Raw genomic sequence first — 24371 nt, 5'->3', positions numbered from 1 at the left:
ACGGACAGCGAACCAGGGAGTCTGGGGACGTGGAAGCCCGGCCAATCTTAATGGCTGTGCCTCATTTAAATAGATTTTCCTGGAGTCCTGCCTAAAACCAACCAAATCCACTATCTGGCTGGTGGGTAGGAGCAGGAGTTCATTGGTAGGAGGACGCAGCCAGTAACTTAAGGGAGCAATCGCCAGCAAACAGTTGATGGGGAAGGGGACTCTGGCTGCGATCAGAGGGGAGCTTTCTGGCTGCGATCAGTTGGGTGGGCTTTCTGGTCGTGATCAGGGTTAGGGAAGGGGAAGCCGGGGGCAAGGGAGCCCCAAGGCTTCCTTGTGAGGCCATCCACTGAGTGTCCCACTCACCTGCTCAAAAGAGCAGGTTAAGATTGGGATATGGCGGGAAGGTAGTGGTGGCGGAGGGGTTAAGTGACTGGCCTTTTTTTTAATCGCCCCTTATTTCCGCCCCCCCCCCCAGTCCAGTTACCACTAGGCGGGAGGATTAAAATCGGGGCCTGTAAATTGTGGTTCCATGCCACTAATTACAGGAAACTTTTTTTTATCCGGCACCGACGTGGTGCCGGTTCATCAAAAATTCCAGATAACCGAAAGCTATAGTAAAAGGTACGGAGCTGAGAGCTTCGTATAAAGCAACAAACCCTGTTACTTAGCAACAGGTTCAGAATAATGGCCACAAGTTCCAAGCGTTTCTGTAGCTTAGCAACAGCTGCAGCCACACCCTTGCACAGCAACAGATCGAGGAAGGCAAGTAATAAAACTTACCTGAACCTACTCCTGAATTTTGCCAGTTAACCGAGATTTCCGGTTATTTAGGTGCCGGTAAATCGAAAGTTTCCTGTATGCTCATTTATTCAAATTTTCACTCAAAAACACTAAATCAATTAAATATATTTCAATATTGTAAAAATATATTCTAATGTGTTCAGGTTACAGTTTGGAGTTACTTGGGATTAAACTGATGTTGTTATTCTTGTCCATTACCTCTAGAATGTTTTTAATATTCTCACCACAAAGTGTAATATTAACATATGCGTGAGGTCGAAAGGTTACTCAAAATAAATAGCTTGCACCCTCTGTTTTCAGCTCATGGGAGTTGTTAAATGCCTCATAACACCCTGAACGTGATTTCACTCTTAAGTAATTGTACAATTAAAGAATCCTCTAAAGCCCCAATTTTAACTTGAGATGAGAGATCATCATGGTGCCGGCGAAGCAAGTGGCAGGCTCGTCCTGATTCATCAACATGAGGCCCAGGCCATTTTAACTCCCGGACCTTATTAACATAGCCCAGGTCCAGCTCCCGCCTGAACGCGGTGAGAATGACGAGGTGGCTGGAAGGTTGGAGCGGTGCCAACCCACAGGAGGCTGCTGCCAGAAATGCACGCGATCGTTCCGCGGCAGTCAGGTAAATGGATCGGGTGGGGCTCCGGATTATATTCAAAAGCTTTTAAAACATGCCTATTAGAGTCCTTGCGCCCAAAAGAACCAGTTTAAGAGCCTCCGTAAACCGGCGCAATTTGCGGAAACTCGCAATGGTGATTAATTCAATCTGGGCGCGTGGCCAGTTTTGTGGGCGGGGCCGGCATCTCGCATGATGTTTTTTAAACCAGTGCAAAAGATTGCAACAACTCCATTTGCGCTGGACATAATTTGTGCTTGAAATTCTGCAATCATTTCCGCTGGTTTGGCCAATTTCAGGCGAATTGCGCTGAAAAATACAGAGCAACCTAGCGCCCCGAAAAAGTTAGCGCCCCCGTGCCCGAAATTCACTGGTAGCGCCCCAAGAGGGAGGGGGGGCGCTACTGGAAGCGCGCCCCCCCCCCCCTTGAATATTAAAGGGGAGGGCCCTAGCGCAGCACAACCCGGGGCCCAGCTGGGCCACCAGGGATTGGAGTGCCGGCAAAAGAGCCCAGCACTCGAGAAGTGCTGGGCTCACGGAGCGAAGCCGGCACCCCGTGTGGTGGGGGGGGGGGGGGGAGAGGCTGCACAGGAGGCCGGGGACAGCAATGGAGGCAGGTGCTGGCAGGCGGCCAGCAACAAAAATGGCCGCCCGACACCTCCCCTTTAATTTGCGCCGCCCCGGCCGCAGGTAGGCCCCCTTGACCCTGTTGGACATAGCGTCTGGTGGTAAGTCAGGGGGTGCTACCGAAGATCGCAGCCAGGGTGCGAGCAGGGCGCTGCGCACGGCGATGACATCATCGCCGGAGGTGCAGCGCTGTGGGGCGCTAACAGTTACCGCCACCGCTAACCTCCCGCTGGATTTCGCTGTTAGTGCCCTATGGGAGGCGCAAATCAACCAAATTTTTCCCCCCAGGCCTCTGTCTCCATCTTCTGATAATTCAAATGAGATTGGTAAAACTCGCCCTCTACTGGTATAGCTGTGACAGTTAAGGCAAACTACTACTGCAAGAGCAACTGAGGAGTGGAGAAGTACTGCCTAAAGTTATCCATAATTGCAGGGCAATTTATTCAAACGATTTCTTTGCACTGTAAAACAAATAATATACTTCACAGAAAAATTAATACAGTACCAAATAAATTTGCAATAGATATCCCGTAATCATGTAATTCTATCTACTCAAAATAGAGTGATGGCATAACACAATTCTGAGTCAATGATGGCCTTAAACAAATTATTAGATTGTAAAAGCTGAGATAGAGTTAAACTTCTTTGTTCCCTCTTAAAAGAAATGGTATATTGCAGTATTAGGAATAGCTTGGCTCACTTAGTTTTTTTTTAAAAAGATTATGGGTTCAAGCTCCACTAGAGATTTGATCACATAATCTAGTCTGACGGTTCAGTGCAGTACTGAAGGAGGCTGCATTATTGCGAGTGTTGTCTTTCAGATGAGACATGAAACTGAACAAGAGCAAGGAGTCTCCCGTATGTTCATGGCCAACATTTATCCCTGAACCAACATAAAAAACAGAATAACTGGTCATTTATCTAATTTTCTGTGTGCAAAATCTGGCTACAATATTTGCCGACATAGCAAAAGTAACTGCACTTCAAAAAAGGTAATCCATTTCTTCTAAAGCGGTTTGGGACGACATAAAGATGTGAAAATGCTGCAAATTCCAGATGCCTGGGAAACCCATACAGCAACAGTCAATTTTAAATTGGGCTCCCAATTGCAGTGTGGGAGCCCAATTTAAATACGATAATTAAGTCCCCCTTCCCACCCCCCCCCCCCCCCCCCAACAATGAGACACTTGGACGCCTCGACATCCGCCATCATAAAAAAGGCAGTGGGTAGGTGCACGGTATGTTGGGATCACGTTTCCCCATATTTAACTCTTTAACTCCCTGACCTCCCACCCCGTGACCTTCTCCTGCCCGTCGTGGGGTTAATATCGAGAGGGTTCAAAAACAACATAGTGGAACTCGAGCACATATTGTGCTCGTTTAGTTCCGTGTAGAGATGCTAACTTTGAAAATATAACATTCTAAGACATCTATGCCTGTAAAAATGGGCGTTTCAAGGTGTTATAAGCATCCATGGGGCCAGTACAGCAGAACTATACAGGATACAATGATGCATGGTTCAGTGGGCCTGCTGTACAAACACAAGGGGTTAGTAAAAAGGTTCACTAAGACCAACAGAAAAAATATTCAAGAGTCGCACAAGTGATCATAAAGGACAAGCAAAAGTAACTTGAAATTCCAGCAAAGAAAAGGGAACAAGAGATAGATCTGGCAAATGCCTGTCATGTGAAGAGAAATTCATTTCCAATATTAATTTAAAAGTAATAAAAATTTAATATAGAAACATATAAACACAAAGGGACAGAGGTATAACTATGCTCACTCTGATTCTTTTGTTTTATTCATTCTGTGATGTGAGTTTCGCTGGCAAGCCTGGCATTTATTGCCCATCCCTAGAACTATAGAACTTGATAGCACAGACAGAGACCATTCAGTCCATCTTATCTGTGCCAGCTCTATGCTAGAACAATCCAAAACTAATCCCACTGCCTTGTGTTCTCTCCATAGCCCTGTATCGTACTCTGCTTCAAATATTTATTTAGTACAAGTGCAATGGCCTCTGCCACAGTCATTCCCTGTGGCAAAGCATTCCATGTTCCAACAACCCACTAGACTCCTAACCCCTCTTTTTTCACTCTCCACAACAGTTTTATCACCGACTCGCCAACCAGAGAAAGTAGTCTTTTTAACTCTATCAAAACTCTTTATAATTTTAAAATCCTCTATTAAAACTCCTCTTTGCCTTCTCTGCTCCAGTGAAAATAGTCCCAGTTTCTCAAGACTTTACTCATAACTATAGATTCCCATCTCTGGCATCATCCTGGTGAATCTACGCTGTACATTCTCTATAGCTTTAATGCCCTTTCTGAAATGGGGATCCTAAAACTACACACAGTACTCTAATTGTGGCCTAACCAATTTCTTGTAAAAAATTATCTCTGGCAATGTTTAAAAGTGAGACCTGTAGCTGTAGTTCTAAAATAATGAAATTAATCACATCTAAGATTTATCCATTAATGCATGATGTGAATTTCACACATACTGTACATAGCAGAAAAGCACTCTAGCTTTTCAATTGACAGTTCAACTCAGAATTTTGTCATGCATGTACTGTAAGAGACTAGGTGAACTAGTTTATTTTTCATTTAGCTTTTCAGACAGCAAGCAGTCTGCTTAGCCATGGCACATTTTTTTTGTCTGATTACCTATCAGCACAGTTTATACTGCAAACAGTTTTACACTGGCATGAAAGCACATTGAAATGCACTCTGGTGTAAACCTCCCAACCATCTGAAGCCAGGACAAAATATCTCCTCTGGGCCCTGGGTTTCATGTAGCTATCTTCCAATGCTGCTGCCCTGTCTAACCTGCCCATTCCAAGTGAGCCATGCAAAATACTACATCACAATTAAGCTGGCCAGATTATTATCATTACACAGAATTAAGTGTTTGGGTTTCCTTCAACACCCAAAGCATTACTGCATCATGTCACTTTATTGCTTTTGGCCATGCACAGTGGAATTCCAAGCACCTATTAAGTGCAACAACAACAATTGTCTACAGGTTATCTACCTAGTGGTGTAAGTCTCCTGGCCTAAGGTTGAAATCATGCCAATTGGTAGGAACAAGGCAATATCAAAGTGGGCCATAAGCCCTTGGATTCTGAAACTTTGTACAGTATTGGATTCACCTACTACACTAGAACCTACAAATTACTGCACTGTCATGCCATCACCTTGGTTGAGTCTTTGTGGACAAAATGCAAGTGCAGTAATTTGGGATTCAGAAGCTCTACTAGAATTTTAGCACTGCATTTTTATGCTTATACATGTGTAAATGCATCACAAAAATTGTATTAAAAATACACAAATATAAGCAGACAAATAATGTGAAACTATCCCTTGCACAGCTGTGGAAGTAAGGAATCTAGTGTGCTGACTAAACCAATAGGGCATTACACGTTGCCATCTAACCAGCACTAGCACACTCCATGGTTAGTATGCTGCATTTTAATTGTAATTGCTTGTGTGCTCATGCACTGTTATCATTGAGGAGACTTGCCCTGTTGTGACTGTATTGTAAATAGAGCTGGTTTTGATTGTTGCACTCTACTCTTTAGAGTTAAAAAATAGTTATTGTTCCTACTATACCAAGAGCATTTATCTGTGCTGTGGCAAACATTGTACAATGTACATTTTTGGCCTGACTATCATTCAAGATTTATGTTTGTATATATTTTTTGTTTTCAAATGGCTTGAAATCTGGTAGAAGTACAAAGTAAATTAGTGAATAAGTTTAAAAAAAAGATTTTGCTACTCTGGACTATGTCTGGCAAATTGGATTTTAGATAACTTCTTCCTTCCCTCCCCCCCCCCCCAACCATCCATCCAAATGACCTTTTGTGACCTTCTGAACTCAAGCCGTTGCATAAGAGGTACTTGTGCCCTGCTGCTGCAGTTGACAAGAGTGCCAGCAGGATTAGCTAGATTCTTTTCACTGCTTTGATCAGATCGTGCATCTTGCTTGACATTGTTTAACAAACTACCACAGGCTCACGCAAACCAAACTACTGTGTTTACTTTATGAACTTTACATAGCGATTTATTTCCTGAGTGCCAAAATAAATTTTGAAAAAAATATCGAGTTTGCCATTTTCAACTGCAGATCAAAGCTTGTAAAAACAACAGAATTAATGTTGATTAGTTTTAATGTGTACTAACATTGAGCTGGCAGATTACATTGTTTAATTTTACATATAATGGTTTGTTGGCATGTTAGAACCAGGAAAAGACAAACTTTCCTGTCAGAATTAACAGAAGTGAATGTAAGAGGCAGGAAGACAAGACTATCCAACATAAGGGAATATTATGCTATAATTGATCTATTTTCTCCTCCCTTCAATGTATATATTTAATACTTAGTTGTGTTGCAGGTGAAACTTAACTTTATGTCAGTTAACTAAAAAGTGATCTGTTTAGGTTGTTGCCCAGTGGAAGGAGGTTGACAGGTGACCCCTACCAGAGCCACTGTGACCCATTGGTGTCCGCTGTGGTTCAGTTGGTAGCACCCTCGCCTCTGAGCCAGAAAGTTGCAAGTTCAAGTCTCACTCCAGAGCCTTGAGCACAAAAAATCTAGGCTGACAATCCATTACAGTGCTGAGGGAGTGCTGCACTGTCGGAGGTGCCGTCTTTCAGATGAGACGTTAAACTGAGGCCACGTTTGCTCTCAGGACATAAAAGATCCCATGACACTATTTTGCAGAAGAGCAGGGGAGTTATCCCTGATGTCCTGACCAATATTTATCCCTCAATCAACATCACTAAAACAGATTGTCTGGTCATTATCACATTGCTGTTTGTGGGAGCTTCCTGTGTGCAAATTGGCTGCCGTGTTGCCTACATTACAACAGTGACTACACTTCATAAAGTACTTCATTAGCTGTAAAGCGCTTTGGGATGTCTGGTGGTCGTGAAATGCGCTATATAAATGCAAGTCTATCTGTTTTTCTTTCATTACTAGATATGCAAAAAGTTCTGGGCTAACTTGCCCTTTTGTTATTTAATTCTTTGTGGGTGAGCACTTTCCATGCATGACTCTGCTCCAAAGAACCTAGCTTAGATTAGAATCTTCCACATGCGTGGCGTTGTGAACATGGATCAGTAATGTAGATATTCAGGTATGTAACTATCAGGAAAAATTGAGATGGCTGTGGCTCTTTTCTCTGGAAAAGAGAAGAGTAAGAGGAGACCTGATAGAGGTCTTTAAAATGTTGAAGAGCTTCACTAGGGTGGATGTGGAGAAACTGTTTCTGCTTCGCACAGGACCCATTTTCCATATTGGACCACCCCAGCACTTCACGCGCCAAGTGCTGACCTCGCTCAGCAGAACATAACGCTAACCGGCATGAAGGCCCTCTCGCCAGCACTATTTAAAGGTATCATGCAGTACTTACAGATTGCTGGTTTACAATTTCTGGCTAATATTTGACTTCTAGTTTTTTTTTGCTGAGTTCTAGCACTCTTGAAAGTTCAATTTGTATGCACAGAGATAGGTTTTGCTGCTTTTTCACTGTCATTGTTCCTTTGTTCCACAAATTGTTTGGCTACAAACATGGATGGTCTGCTAGAGCTGCCTTTGGGAATAGACGACGATTGGGAACAGCGAGGAAGATACCACACAGCAGGAGAAACTGCCAGAAGAGTAGAGTATATCCACAGAAGATACACTGCCTGTACTGTCAAAGTCACCATCCCCCTCAACTCTTATGCTACAGACGCCTTTCAGGTTGCAACAGATGACATCAGCAACATTTCATAGGTTGTAGTTCACCAATGTATCAGGGAGGTCACCGAGGCGCTCTACACCAGGAGAAACACTTACATCTCCTTCCCTATTGACAAAGCGAAGCAGGACGAGCGAGCATGTGGTTTTACCCGCATGGCAGGCTTACCCATGGTGCAAGGTACCATTGACTGCATGCACATTGCCTTGCCTACTCCCTATAACTAGCCTGGAATATTTACCAATCGAAAGGGATTCCACTGTCTTAACGTACAACTGGTTTGCGGCCACAGGCAGCACATCACGCAGATCTGCCCACTATCCCAGCAGCAGTCACAACTCTTTCATTCTGCACCAGTCCTCTGTGCCGCCTTTATATCAACCAGGCTGCCCAGTTACAGGCTGGCTAGTGGGCGACACAGGTTATCTCTTCTAGACATGACTCATGATTCCAGTTAGGAGCCTGCACACAGCTCCAGAGCATGGCTACAATGAAAGCCATGGTGCCACAAGGAACATCATCCAGCAAACAATCGGAGTGCTTAAGCAATGCTTCCGCTGTCCGGACTGTTCCAAAGTAGCTTTGCCATACACCTCCGGGTATCCAGATTTGTGGTTATGTGCTGAATGCTCTATCATGAAGGATCAACCCTTACCACCTTCTGGGAACCAGCAAGTACAGGAGGAGTATCAGAGCTTCTCACTCTGCATGACCAGCTGCAGATGCTTTCAACACCCACTTCTTTCTCTGTCATGCAGACTGTGTAGGGTGAGGGAGAAGTCAGGTGTCTCCTTCAGCGTTGCCAGTGGCCATAGCCTCCACTCTGCCCCTTACTATTATCGCCAGGACGCTCTTCAGTAGCAGCCTGTTGCCTGGTGTTGTATGCCACCTACTCCTGCAAGAAAAAGGAAGGTGTTTTGTTGAGAGTCTTGAGGTGTTTGAGGAATGTGGTTGTCATGGTCGAATAGCGGATTGTGTGTGTGTGAGATGTGACTTGTGGGTAAGTGAAGTTTGTAATAGTGCTGAGTATGTGAAGATGAGGAGAAGACTGTTTAGTGAAGTGTGGTGCACTGATTGCAGCACAGTGCAGGTTGGCGGGGGAGAGGAGTGTTGAGTGTTGCAATTAATGAGACTGTGAATGGTGCAGCTGTGATGACAAAGTATTTCAACTGATAATTCCAGTCAAATCATTCAACTTTTTCCTGCATTACATCCATGTTCTTGGAGCAATGTTTTCTGGCATTGATGGTGTGAGCAATCTCCTCCCACTTCCTCCTCATCAGATGCCTGGAGGACTTCCTTCCCCCTGGGGGGAATGGGCTGTCTTTCCTCCTGTCCACTGCCTGCACTAAGGCTTCCAGTGCAGTATCAGAAAACCTTGGTGCCCACTCTCTCCCTCCTTCAGCCATTTCCTTAACAAGTACTTGCAGAACAGGTCTTGCAGCCAGAATGCCCCTCCTCTGTGAGAGGTGCTGGCTGCCTGTAGGTAGCATCCTGACCTCCCGACATAGGGCCCTTCTGAGAGGCATACAGCCCATGAATAGTGTGGATAGTGGTGGCTGGCATGCACAAATAATTATAATAAGCAGGCAGCACAGATATTACGTGCTGCCTTTAGGTATCCCAACTGGCACGGATAGACCATGCACCCATCCCTCAAACATAAGGTCAGAAATGGGGATGTTCGCTGATGACTGCACAGTGTTCAGTGCCATTCACAACTCCTCAGATAATGAAGCAGTCCATGCCCGCATGCGGCAAGACCTGGACGACGTTCAGGCTTGGGCTGATAAGTGGCAGGTAACATTCGCGCCACACAAGTGCCAGGCAATGATATCTCCGACAAGCAAGCATCTAAACACCACCCCTTGACAGTCAGTGGCATTACCATTGCCGAATCCCCCACCATCAACATCCTGGGGGTCACCATTGACCAGAAACTTAACTGGACCAGCCACATAAATACTGTGGCAACAAGAGCAGGTCAGAGGCTAAGTATTCTGTGGCGAGTGTCTCATCACCTGACTCCCCAAACCCTACTACAGGAAACTTTCTGGTATCCGGCACGGACGGGACCGACGTGTTGCCGGTTCATCAACAATTCCAGATAACCGAACGCTATAGTAAAAGATACGGAGCTCAGAGCTCCGTATAAAGCAACAAACCCTGTTGGCTTCAAAACAATCGGCACAAGTTGCAAGCGTCTCTGTAGCTTAGCAACAGCTTCAGCTACACCCTTGCACAGCAACAAATCAATTAAAAAAAAAAGTAACTAAAAGTAAAAAAAAGTTACCTGAACCGACTCCTGAATTTTGCCGGTGGATAGAGCGTTCTGGTTATTTAGGGGCCGGTTAATCGAAAGTTTCCTGTACCATCTACAAGGCACAAGTAAGGAGTGTGATGGAATACTCCCCACTTGCCTGGATGAGTGCAGCTCCAACAACACTGAAGAAGCTCAACACCATCCAGGACAAAGCAGCCCGCTTGATTGGCACCCCATCCACCACCTTAAATATTCACTCCCTCCACCACCGGCATACCGTGGCTGCAGTGTGTACCATCTACAAGATACACTGCAGCAACTCCCAAACCCGCGACCTCTTCCACCGAGAAGAACAAGGGCAGCAGGCGCATGGGAACACCACCACCTCCAATTTCCCCTCCAAGTCACACACCATCCTGACTTGGAGGTATATCGCCGATCTTTCATCGTCGCTGTGTCAAAATCCTGGAACTCCCTCCCTAACAGCACTGTGGGAGTACCTTCACCACACGGACTGCAGCGGTTCAAGAAGGCGGCTCACCACCACCTTCTCAAGGGCAATTAGGGATGGGCAATAAATGCTGGCCTTGCCAGCGATGCCCACATCCCATAAAACAAATTTTAAAAACCCTACCCCCACCCATGGCACATGTTTCACACGCAGTTGAATTTCTAGGCCATTGTCTCTCTACATTTACAAATTTCAACATCTGCAATTTTTGTATCTGCTTTTAACCTTAAATTGCTCCAGAAGGAGTGAAAGCCTACCAGAGGGGGGGCTTCTTGACTTTGTTCAAGGAGCTTGGCCTTTAAATCATGGGCTGGAGATCATTGATAAAATAGAGAGAGAAGAGCTCAAAGGTTTTTCAAAAGGTATATTGGAGGGGTACAGCGCAGATTCACCAGAATGATACCAGGGCTAAGAGGGTTAAATTATGAGGACAGATTGCATTGTATTCCCTTAAGTTTGAGATTGAGATGATCTGATCAAGGTGTTAAAATGTTAAAAGGATTTGATAGGGTAGATACGGAAAATCTATTTCCTCTGGTGGGCGAATCAAGAACGAGGAGTCATAAACTTAAAATTAGAGCTGGGCCATTTCGAAGCAAAATTAGAAAGCTCTTTTTCACACAAATGGTAATAGAAATTTGGAACTATTTCCATTAAAAGTCTGTGGATGCTGGGTCAATTGGAGCTTTCAGGACTGAGATAGGTAGAATTTTGTTGCATAAGGGTATCAAGGGATATGGAGTAAAGGCGGGAAAAAGGAGTTGAGATGCAGATCATCCATGATCTAATTGAATAGCGGAGCAGGCCCGAGGGGCTGAACGGCCTACTCCTGTTGCTAATGTTCCTATGGTCCACAGAAACTCCTCTTCTCCAAATCTCTACGTACAACAGGAATTTCCATCCTCCGATTATTTGGTTGCTGTAACTGAAATGGCATCTGTACTGTGGTGGGGGGAAAATGCTTTTTCAATAAAAAGTCTATAAGCAAAAACTGCAAGTGATGTAACAATGAAAATGCAGCATAAAGAATCCAAAAAGCAAAATAAACTGCAACTCCAACAGGAAGCACAGCAACACACATTTAAGAATCCAACTCTCGAGCCAGTACGGGCCTTCACTTCAGCATCTATTTTATATGGGCGAGCCAAGTTGTCAACATATTCCTGACAAAAGGCTCAAGAAATTGCAGCTGTCAACAATTTACATTCATTTACATGAACTTCAGGGCTTTAATCTGGCTCTCGCATGATTTGTGAGAGAGCACCCTTTATCCATTGGGATATTGCATGCAGTACAAATCAGGTCTACTCCCCTAATTCTGTATAATCCCACTTTCCCAATCAGAACCTGTGATACCAACACACCCTATCAGAATATAGATGCTCCTTACATGCCATGGTGCAGCCTGTTGATATGTCAACAGTCGGCACCACTAGCTGTGCAGTTCAGTTTTGTCAAAATCAGCTAAGGTAATGTAAGGTGCTGGAATAAATTGTAGTTCTGTAGCAGAAAAATTGAGTTATTTCTTGTACTAATTGTACACTATAAAATTATTAAAGCTTGAATGTTCATTCTTTTCTTGTCTTTACTGAATCAACTGTATCCCACTTTCACATTGAAAGGATATGGATATGAAACCGTTGAATCTTAAATCTTTGAGTATGAATGGGAATTGCAAAAGATTCAAAAATATGAATTGTGCTGTTGAGAGTTTTTACTTCAGGGCTTTATGGGTGAAGCTCTGCACTGAGAGCTCAAATTCACAAAATTACCCCTTAAAATTTACATTATAGCTGATCAAATTGAGTCCTGGGACCCATGGGGATCTGCAAGCCAGTCCCTGAGGTTCATCAGGTTTCTGTATTTTCCAGTATGCTAGCACATTACTGCTATTGCTTTATACAAATGTTTTCTTCAGATAGTCCTGCTATTGGAAATTAGGATTGTGGGTCCACTCAGACTCCTACATCCAGTTTCTACTTCAAGGTTCCTTTCATGTGAAGTCAGCTGTTCTGTGAATAGTTATGGTTTTCTTCTGTTTTTTGTTCTTGTTTTCCCAAAATGCCACAAATGCAGGCATTTTAAGTAAATAACTTAATGATATATTCCTTTGGGGTTCTACCATTGGCAATTCATTTGAAATAAATCAAACTTTTAGCTTACCCAAGACTAATAAGGCAAGAAAATATGTCCACTATGTAAAGCACAAAATACTCAATCTAAACTGGACTCCAGGGACCAAGCTTCAAAGAAAAATCAGAAAACGTATGGCCTCTGAGTTCTGTTGAACTCTGAACTAAGCTTTCTACCCCATATCTGATCTTTTGCCAAAACTGGTGCCTTCGACCTCTAGAACATTACATGCTTACGCTACTGTCTCATGCCCTCTCTTGAGCCAAAACACTTATTTATGTTATATTCACCTCGAGGATCAGTTTCTCGAACGCTCTCCTGACTAGCCTTCCTATTTCCACCTTCACAAACGTCAGCTTATCCAGAACTCTGATCCAAATTCTCTCCTGTACATCCATCAGCCCTTTCCTCGTCTGGCTTTGAGATTCTACCTCAAAATTCCTGCCCTTTTTCACAAATCCTTTTACTGTCTTGTACCATTTGGATAATCTCCCAGCTCGTATTCCCTGACTCCTCATCGAGCCTGTCCTCCAACCCCTTGCGAGGCAACGCTGGACTCCGTCTCAGACCTGCCCCAGAATACTTATCCAAAACCCTTTTGTCTTGTCCCTATCTTCAAAAACCTCATTGATTGAACCTTAAGCTTTTCTCCCTCTCCCACTTTCACCAAATTCCTGTACATCCTGCCCTGCATCTAATTATAAGGTGCTTGTTACATAAGGTGTGCTGTACAAATGTATCTTGGTGGCAACAGCATTCAATCAGTAGTTTAAGAATGAGATCGAGGAACAGGTGAAGCTTGAGGGCCACTGAAAAATGCACAGCAATCTCCTGTTATGAATTTTAGGATTATTTAGTAATTCAAGCAAATATAGTTCCCCTTTAATGCAGCATATTGACCCTTAGTACTCATAGATGTTGATTCTGGTCTGTACACTTCCGTACGCCGAAAGATGGCACTCGTTATTTTGCATTGATCGGGACTGCACAAGTTGTAAATTGGGACATTATACTCTCAAGGTTGTCATCAGAGAATAGCTTCCCCCAAGTCAGCACTTCTGGTAATATTTGACTAGCATTACATTCTTGAGTGATGATATAATTTGGATATTTAAGGAAAATAGTGAAATATTGTTTGTTCAAAAATGGTAATTTTAATTTATTGCTCATGAATTCCAAGTTATATTAATGTAATGCCTGTAAACAATCAATGGAAAAAATATTGCCATGTGCTTGCATTAATTTGTGTGTTTACGGTTATATTTTCCTCTTTCCTGTTCATTGTTCTCTTTATCAGACTACCAAAATATTGTTATGGTTGTGTTTTTCAATAGAATGATTTTGATTTCTGTTATATGCAGGCTTGCAATTATTTGTGGCCATCTTTCGGAGTATGGAAGTGTACAGACCAAAATCAAGAATGGCTCTCTGTTCAGGGTAAGTTAGGCAGTTATGTCAGTTGACTAAATGTTACAATACTTTTATGACAAGAGATCAGCAGGCTATCTGTTTAATAGCACAATCATTTTTTGGGGGGGGAGGGGGCGCAGTGGTTAAAGCTTATAGTTATGCCAGTATTATGGCCCCCTGAAACTGGGTATTGCACTGCTGGCAGCAGCCTGTCTAGATCTACAAGGCACAAGTCAGGAGTGTGATGGAATAATCTCCACTTGCCTGGATGAGTTCAGCTCCAACAACACTCAAGAATTTCGATACCATACAGGACAAAGCAGCCCGCTTGATTGGCACCCTATCCACCACCTCCAACATTCACTCTCTCCACCACCGGCGCACCGTGGCTGCAGTGTGCACCATCTACAAGATGCAACACAGCAACTCGACAAATCTTCTTCGGCAGCACCTCCCAAACCCGCGGCCTCTGCCACCTAGAAGGACAAGGGCAGCAGCCGCATGGGAACACCACCACCTCCAAGTTCCCCTCCAAGTCACACACCATCCTGACTTGGAAATATATCACCGTTTCTTCAACGTCGCTGGGTCAAAATCCTGGAACTCCCTGTGGGAGTACCTTAACGACACAGACTACAGCAGTTCAAGAAGGCGGCTCACCACCACCTTCCCGAGAGAAATTAGGGATGGGAAATAAATACTGGCCTTGCCAGTGATGCCCACATCCCATGAATGAATATAAAAAAAAGATGGAATGCACGTCTTATTTAGAACAGGACTTCAGGGGGATCATTTTGACCTTGTGCGATAGTGTAAAATAGGTGATAGAAATTCGGCAGCCTGTTTTACATCAATGAAAAGAAAATGGGGAGAGATGTAAACCGGTCTGCTGATTCACTATCGACCGCTTTACACGATCATACGGTCCGAATTACCCTCCAGGCATCATTGGGTCACAGCCATTTCAATAGTGGGACTTTGGGATGCTTTTATTACCTTTGAGGAAATATTTAAGACTGGAATCAGCTACAGTATAAGGAATGGAAGTTCTCATCCTATTATTTAAATAGTGAGAATAAAAACACATAGTTTACCTAAATGGTAGAAATTTAATATTGATCACCGGACTGTAATATTCCATTACTTAATCTGTTTAATTTAATATTGTACCAAGCCTTTGAAGGACAACTTGCTGTGATGCCCATCTTCACAGTGGGCCCTGTTAGCAGCCCTGCTTTGTTCTGAAGGTTGATGAATGGCTTGAGACCAACTTCTGAGAGGGCAGCCTTGGTAGCTTTTGAAATTTATTGATTGACAGTTCCCCAGGCAGAAGCTGCTTGAAACTGGATATAATCATGATATGGTTTTGCCAGTTCACCAGTTCGCTGGTCCAAACTAAAAGTACTACCACCACATGCTCACGGAGTTGGGGGTAATATATTAGCATTGATAGAGAATTGGCAAACTAACAGAAAGCAGAGAGTCGTGATAAATGGGTCATTTTCCGGTTGGCAAACGGTAACTAGTGGGGTGCTACAGGGATCGGTGCTGGGGCCTCAACTATTTACAATCTACATTAATGACTTGGATGAAGGGACCAAGTGTAATGTAGCTAAGTTTGTGGTGATACACAGATGGGTGAGAAAGCAAGTTGTGCAGAGGACTCAAAGAATCTGCAAAGGGATATAGACAGGCTAAGTGAGTGGGCAAACATTTGGCCGATGGAGTATAATGTGGGAAAGAGCGAGGTTATCCACTTTGGCAGGAAAAATAAAAAAGAAAATTATTATTTAAATGGGGAGAGATTACAAAATGCTACAGTTCAGACGGACCTGGGGGTCCTTGTGCATGAAACACAAGAAGTTAGCATGCAGGTACAGCAAGTAATCAAAAAGGCAAATGGAATGTTGGCCTTTATTGCAAGGGGGTTGGAGTATAAAAGCAGGGAAGTCCTGCTACAACTGTACAAGGTATTGGTGAGACCACACCTTGAGTACTGTGTACAGTTTTGGTCTCCTTATTTAAGGAAGGATATACTTGCACTGGAGGCAGTTCAGAGACGATTCACTAGGTTAATTCCAGAGATGAGGGGGTTGGCTTATGAAGAAAGGTTGAGCAGTTTGGGCCTAATCTCATTGGAATTTAGAAGAATGAGAGGTGATCTTATTGAAACATATACCGAGAGAGCTCGACAAGGTAGATGCAGAGAGGATGTTTCCCCTCGTGGGGAAATTTAGAATTCAGGGGCATAGTTGCAGAATAACGGGTCGCCCTTTTAGAACTGAGATGAGGAGGAATTTCTTCTCTCAGAGAGTCATAAATCTGTGGAATTCTCTGCCCCAGAGAGCCGTGGAGGCTGGGTCATTAAATACATTTAAGGTGGGGATAGACACATTTTTGCAAGATAAGGGAGTGAAGGATTATGGGAAGCCGGCAGGGAAGTGGCTTTGAGCCCACCAGCCATGATCTTATTGAATGGCGGAGCAGGCTCAGGCGGCCAAGTGGCCTATTCCTGCTCCTATTTCTTATGTTCTTATGCTAGAGCTTTGTTGGCTAAATCTGCTATTTTATTTCATCTTGTTTCTGTTAATTTTGCTTCTTAATAAATTTGATGCATAAGTAAATGTTACAATGTGATGCAACCTATCCCCGGGGAATGACGTGACTGGTGAAAAGCAGCTGTCCAGAAAATCATATTACAGTACTAGGCTTTGTACCTACACAGCACCAAGACTGTATAACCCAAGTTTTTACAACTGATGTAGTTTTGAGTATTAAAGAAAACATTGGAATATTGTACTGGATATTGTCAGAGTGAAAGGTTGGAAAATGTTTGTTAAAGACAATTTCCAATTTTTGCTTATGAATTCAAAAATTATGTTGATCAGGGTAGGACTTCTTTACCCATCATTTTGCATGGTTTGGTACAAAAATGGTTCATCGTTGATAGCCTGTATAAAACGAGCACATTTTCAAAGTCACTCCTTAGTTATGAGTGAGGTTTTCAAAAAGGTATGTTTAGCTGGTTTGTGAGTGTGAGAGATTCTTGTTAGGTAAGGGTATAAGGGATATGGAACCAAAGCGGGCAAATGGAAATAAGATACAAATCAGCCATGATCTAATTGAACAGCAGAACAGGCTGGAGGGACTGAATGGCCCACTCCAATTTCTACCAAAGAAGGGTTAGGCAAGGTGATTGAAGGCACATTTTAAGAAGTAGATTTTGAAGACATTTTTGAAAATAGAGGATTTAGGAAGAAAATTCCAGAGTCCTGCGTATGATGACTGAAGGCTATGCCACCGATATTGGAGAAAGGGAAGGGAGACACAGACGAGAAGAGAATGTGGGGCAAGGACATCGAAGAATTTTTAAACAGAGGAGGATTTTGAAAAGTGAATAATTATACACATTTTTTGAAATTATGAAAGTTATTTTTATATTTCAAGCAATATTTACACAGTGATATTCTGTACTGACTAATTGCTGTAATTACTGTTTCTTTTTTTTATATAGGATCATATAGACAAAGCAATTGAACTGAGGCCACAAGATCCCAAATTGTATTACCTACTAGGAAGATGGTGCTATGCAGTAAGTTGGTGAATTTTGTAAAGTATCGCTGGGCGGGGAAGAGGTGGAATGTTCTTTCCATCCAAATTATCTTGATAATTTTCAAGGTTATTGCATCACACTACCTATGGCTTCTCTATCATGGAGAGACTGTCTCTTCCAGGAACATACACAAGAAACTCTAGAGTGAGAACAGTGACTGTTCGCAACCTCAGCCTCCACTCAACCCAGAGCTGAGTTTATGATCCCATTTCCTCTCCATCATATGAATAATAATATGAATAATACTTGAGTTTAAGTTTCTTATTTGCTGGTTTGTCCTGTTTAAATTTTGTGGGCCTGGAGAATTGGAAAGGGCTATTTTTAAAGCTGTTGCATCATCGGTGGATAAATCCTAAATCAGAACACTGAGCTCTGTTGGTATCAGCAACCTGAGATATGCAAGTTGTGATAAAAATGATAACTTCCGGGAAGTTATGTCATCACTTCCTGTGAACTATGAACTATGAACGGTGTACATACCTCACTTCCTGTCATATGTCACTTCCTGTTGGACTGGTATAAATACTGGTCTGTTCAGTATTGTAAGAGGCTTCTACCAGAGGCATGGTAAAGACCTCTCTTGTGTATATAGTGTGTTTATAAGTTACTTAAAGCTTACTTTAAAGTTACTTGATGGTAAGTCTCCTTTTTCTTACATCACAAGTTATTAGAAACATGGATTTATACTCTGGACTGCACCATCTCCCCAGCCATGGATAGGCTGGGAGACGGAATGAATAGGGGCTTCAGTCTTTGAGTATATTCAAGGCTGAGATAGATAGATTTTTGGACTCTAGGGGAATCAAGGATATGGGGATCGGGCGGGAAAGTGGAGTTGAGGTCGAAGATCAGCCATGATCTTATTGAATGGCGGTGCAGGCTCGAAGGGCTGTATGGCCTACTTCTGCTCCTAATTCTTATGTTCTGCTGCCAAAGAGTACTGGCTGCAGGCTGATTAGTTCGATAGCATTTGTGTAAGCCAGTAAAATTATAAACTGTGATGCCGTCCCACGTCTTCGTCATCTTCGTGATCTGGTTGAAGGTCCTCGCCCAATGGTGTCTCCATATGCTGTTCCCTATTGCACAGCAATCTTATGCAGCACGCAGCAAATACTATGAGTAGAGACACTCTCTGACCTCTATTAGATAAAGCCACTAATCTGTACAGACAGCAGAAGCATTGCACTCCAATGGTCTGCTTAATGAGGGCTCTAGTTGATGTTGATCTGCTGGTAGTGCAATTCAGCCAGCAAGCATGAGTTTCTTAAAGGAGTCATGGATCAAGTGTTCAGGGAAACCCCTTGTCCATAAGCAGCCAACCTCTCACTTAGGGGGGAATTTTCCCAGCCCCGAGGAGGCGGGACTGCCGGGAAAATGGCAGAAACTGGGAGCGAGAACCGACCCCGCTCCCAACCCACCTCCGTGCCATCTTCCCGGGAGGCGGATCCCCGAGCCGCGCAGGGACCCATCTCCTCAAAGCGGGAAGGGGATTAGAGCCAATTAACTGTCTGTTAACAGGTAGTTAACAGGCAGTTTTGAGGCTTTTCCCCATTTTACGCATGCAATTGCGGGCTTTCCGACGGCTGCGAACCTCACCAGGGTCAGTGAGGCGAGCAGTGGGTCTGCGGGGGTGAGAGGGGTCGAAATGTCAGCAGCAGAGGTGAGTGATGGGTGCAAGTGTGGACAGGTGAGTATGAGAGGTGAGTGTAAAGTGTTGGAAAAAATTTCCTTACCTTTGCTTCTTTCTGCAGGCTTCAACCTTTGAGGATCTGGTGGTGCCTCATCTCAACAGCAGAGATGACAGAATGGCTGCTGCATTCTCAGATGCAGCAGCCATTTGCTTTCTGCTGAGGAGAGAGGTCTTGGTGAGCCTGAGTGCAAGGGCTCACCTTAGAACAGAGATTGTCAGTGTTTGACAGCTTCTCAATTAATCTGTCAAAACATTTTCGACAGATGAAGCGTCATATGCAGACGTCATCTGTCACTGGCTTTCCCTTAATTGGCTGGTAAGCCCGCAGGGGCGGGGCAGGCTTAACGAGGCCAATCAAGGGAAAATAGCGTGGGTTGGTCAGACGTCGCTGGGGACGGGACTGAACTCCGGAAACCAGAAGTCCCGCCTCCAGTGCATCTCCATTGAGAAAATCCAGCCCTACTGTCCTGGGACAAAGAATGTGGAAGTATCTTGGGCCCAGACCTGCATGTTGCAATGTTCACACACCAGTTGTACGTTAATGGAATAGAAGCCCTTGCAATTCATGAAGGCAGTGGCTCATTTGCAAGAGAGCTCATCACTATGTGTATCCAGTCAATGAAACTGTAGACTTGGGGGAAGTTTGCAATCGCTGCAAACCCCAGAGCCCTATAAGTAGAGCTGGTTCCACTTGTCCATGGGTAAGTGATGAAATCATTTGCTGTAGCAAACATAGCATCCTGCTTAATTCAAACATGAACTGCAGACTGACTGATGTTGCTATTATCCTCTGCTGGAAGGAAACGGAGGCAAAGAGGCTGCTGGCGTGGAAACCTTGACTGCAACAGGCACAGTTATTATACCCTCAACATTTTTGCTCTGGCTCCTTCTCCGCTGCAACAGAGGATAACAGCAACATCGGGAGGCAACACAGATCTGTGCCGGTCACTCTGGAAAAGTGCAGCCTTCTATGCACTGTTCCTCTGAGAATTGCAAGTATGTAACCCTGGGCCTATACACTCTTTTAGGAGGGTAAAGATATCTGCGAGCTCTGCTCCTCCTCAGTAGTCTCCATGTAGCTGTAGCTCCATGTGGTCCTTCCACCTGTTGCTCCTTTTCCTCCCTCTAGCAAGAATTGATTGGCCAAAAGGATTTCCATTTTCAGAGATTGTGGCCAGTATCCCTGAATCTTCCTGAAGGTTGTCCAGCCACCAAAAACACAAAAACAGTCATTCTGCACCAAAAATGACTGAGAAATACAAGCAATATGTCTGCTAAGCGTTTATATCGATTTAAATTATAGCAGGTGAGTGCCCCTTTAAATACTGGTGGAATTGCCCATTCCTACCCTGTACCACCCATACCTGGCCATCCAGTCACACCCAAGTGGTTATGATCAATAAAGTATCACTTAAGATCATGGGCAAATTCTGCTACCTCGGTATCATTCTCTTGCACAACTCCACACTTGATGATGATGTCACTCATCAGATTGGCAGCTCCATCTTTGGCAAACTCGAGCAAAGACTCTAGCAAAAACAGGGGATTATTCTGCCAACAAAAGTTACTATATACCAAGCTGTTTTCTCACTGCCCTACTATATGGATTAGAGTCATGGATCTGTTACTGCTGTCACATCAAGCAACTTGATCATTTTCACTTGCACTGTTTATGACGTATCACTGGCATCAAGTAGCAAGTCAGGGTGCCTAACAATGATGTCCTTAAGCGCTACAATATAACTGGAATTGAGGCCACGATCAAAAAGGAAATAGACACCAGGTCAATCCATCAGCATCTGAAAAGAGAAAAGACAGGTTAGCATTTCAGTAGGGCTTTTTAAAACATTTTTACTTGCAGCTCTATTATCCGCTCACATTAATTAACTTAGTGCATTGCCCCGCTTCCCTGTTGTGTCATACTAAACTTTACTTCTGTATAGGATGTAAGTAAAGATATCTGTGTAATCTTTTCTTTAAAAAAGTCTGTCAGAATTATTAAATTACAGTGAAATATTTAAGGAAAATAATATGTAGCAGTTATGCCACTTCTTCTTTACTGTATTTTATAGTTCAGTTTGGAATATGTGGCCAGAATCCATGTATCCTGTCGTTACAGAACTGATTGAGTTTAATCATTCTTTAATGATGTACCAGGAGATAGTTGACCTGAAATTTTGAGTGGATTAGCGATACCAAGCCATGTGTTTTTGCAACCCTAATTACTGTAGTTCCTCTTCACATAGTAGCTGTTACAGGCATGCTGTCTCTCATCACTTTTGGTAGAAATCTATAAGAATATTGGATCGATACCATGACACGAATATTCATTAAGAGCACCAGACAAATCCTTAACCCCTTTTACTTAACTCCTTGTCAAGGAACTGTCTGGGGTTTATCACCCAGTTTATGCCTAGGAGTTAATGATGCTTAAATTTGGCTCGCTGAACTGTTATATCAACCAATTTGGATTCACAGAATCACAGAAACCCCACAGTGCAGATAGAGGCCATTTCGGCCCATCGAGCCTGCACCGACACATATCCCACCCGATCCCCGTAACCCCTACACCAACGCATATCCCACCCTATCCCCGTAACACCACGTATTTAATCCCACTAACACTATGGGTCAATTTATCATAGCCAATCATCCTAACCCACACATCTTTGGACTGTTGTATTAGTATTTACACAACCAACCTCTTATGAGGATCTGCGCAAGCTACTGAGTGAATGAATTAACCCTTTCTCGTCAATTGTCAAAGAAGTCAGATAACAAAAGTCATGAACTAGCAATTGTTTATTAACCTTTGAATCATCATTAGCAGCATTTAAACATTGATTATGCCAGTAATTAGTAAATAGGGTTAAATGATTAAATAAATAAGAGGACACAAAGTTCAATTATGTCACAGCAATTCAGTAGCAATTGCTTGCTGATTATAAATTTAGAGTTAAAATCAGTGTCTGAGATTGATAAAAAATTGGTGAGATTAATTTAGGATTAGACTTCTTGGATAGCTGACAAGTTGTGGACCAGCTGGTCATTTTCGTATTAGATAGTCAGTTTATTGAATAGATTAAAGTCTATGCTTGTATTTGCAATGTTTCCAGAACATATACAACCTCGTCCCTATGTACTGGCGTGGATGAACATGCTTGTCTCACCTTCCTCTGGGAGGATGGTGTTAGCCTTCTGAGAAGTCAGTGATGATCCTCTCTGTAACAGTGCTGTCCATTCCTTCTGGATCCTCCACATCTGGGTAAATTCACCTTGTGCTGCTAGCTGTATCTGGACTAGCTGGTTTAAATCTCACCTCTCTTGATCTCGGGGAAACTTGTGCATCTATGTGACACATTTACATCTGGCTGGTAGTCATAAAATCTTAATTTCTGTAACCTTTTGCTTTCATTGCCGGGGATACACTTTCCGATTTGACAGAGATATCCTTCTACAAAATTCCGACACCTTCTGCTACAAAGACTATTGCAGGAATTAGTAAAATAACTAGTTCCAAATTAAAAACAAAGGATTGAAGACTGAACTTTAGTGGTAATATATATCCTTAATTTTTTTTTAAACTTCAATTCTATTGACCAATCTGAGTGATAGAGAATTCAGCCTTTTTGGTGTCAATCACCTCATACAACCCTATTGGTACCTTTGATGACCTCCAAATAAATGAAGCTTTGGCACTTAGACATGGTTGTTTACTGCCTGTCTAGGTTCTCAAGTCTTGGCTAACAAAGGGGTTGCACACAATTCAGATAAGTCAGGACATCTTTACTACCTTAATGAGCTGTCCCCTGGCCTGTAGTATTGATGGCTTGTATACTATTACTGGTATGGAATGTTTTGTTTGTATAAGTCTTGATGCTTTAATTAGCATTATCCCTTTCCCAGAATTCAGACAACTAACTCCATTTTGAGGACAGATTTAAGACAATTCTTACAGCATTTCTCCTACAGGATCAAACTCCTATGAACCAAAATCTGTAACTTTAAGAGTATTTGTAGTGGGAAGGCATTCCACAGAACTAACAATTACCCCTTGTCTATGGTATATTACATCAGAAACCACATTGCACGGTACCACATCTGTCTACCCCAAGAGGAGGTAAGTACAACATCAGGCCAATGCATAAGACTAAAATTAATAATCAAAATTATTTAGAAGTAAATTAATTACATAGAAGCAGTGAGTCACAACCAGATACTGATCATACAAATACCTCCCACCGCGACCTCTTCCACCTAGAAGGACAAGGGCAGCAGGCGCATGGAAACACCGCCACCTCCAAGTTCCCCTCCAAGTCACACACCATCCTGACTTAGAAGTATATCACCGATCTTTCATCATTGCTGGGTCAAAATCCTGGAACTCCCTACCTAACAGCACTGTGGGAGCACCTTTCACCACACAGACTGCAGCGGTTCAAGTAGGCGACTCACCACCACCTTCTCGAGGGCAATTAGGGATGGGCAATAAATGCTGGCATTGCCAGCGACGCCCACATCTCACAAACGAATTTTAAAAAAACTTAGAAAACAAGGACTACAGTACCCCATTCTAGAATGTACTTCTTAAACTGTCGGTTAAGTGATAAAGCTTTTGGGTGAAAGTCTTTCACAAAACTTTACTAATGCAGTACAAGACATGAGTGATGCAATTCCTGTGCTTGCCTACAGAGTCCACACATCAATTCTAGAAACTGAACTGAAGTAAAGATACTAAGAAATGTCTTCAATATATATGTTCTCGACCAAAAGGGCTTCAAATAAAAAAGCTGTCAATCAATTCATTTCAAAGGCACAATGATAGGATATGTTTGCATTCGATACAAATGGAATTAGGGTTCATGCACCAGCTACCTATTATGGGTTGTTAATGCTTTAACTAATGTATATATTTGAACTCTAGAACAAAGTCCCCTTGTTGGTCATTTAGGATGTAATGCATTTGTTTGTAA

At 43.1% G+C, this 24371-nt stretch overlaps 1 protein-coding gene across 1 annotated transcript in view; it reads left to right on the top strand.

Moving 5' to 3' along the window:
- rmdn2 (regulator of microtubule dynamics 2) overlaps positions 1-24371 on the top strand; it is a 198599-nt gene that overhangs the window by 139282 nt on the left and 34946 nt on the right. Inside the window, exons 5-6 of the mRNA XM_085997891.1 lie at positions 14047-14122; positions 17610-17687. Coding sequence (XP_085854017.1) covers positions 14047-14122; positions 17610-17687 — 154 coding nt within the window. The remainder of the gene's footprint in view (positions 1-14046; positions 14123-17609; positions 17688-24371) is intronic.

Source organism: Somniosus microcephalus, chromosome 9 (genome assembly GCF_052327205.1).
Source record: "Somniosus microcephalus isolate GS21.2 chromosome 9, FLI_Smic_1.0, whole genome shotgun sequence".
NCBI classification, from domain to species: domain Eukaryota; kingdom Metazoa; phylum Chordata; class Chondrichthyes; order Squaliformes; family Somniosidae; genus Somniosus; species Somniosus microcephalus.
Note: the sequence above shows the minus strand (reverse complement) of the source record. Positions and strands in the feature narration are given on the sequence as shown.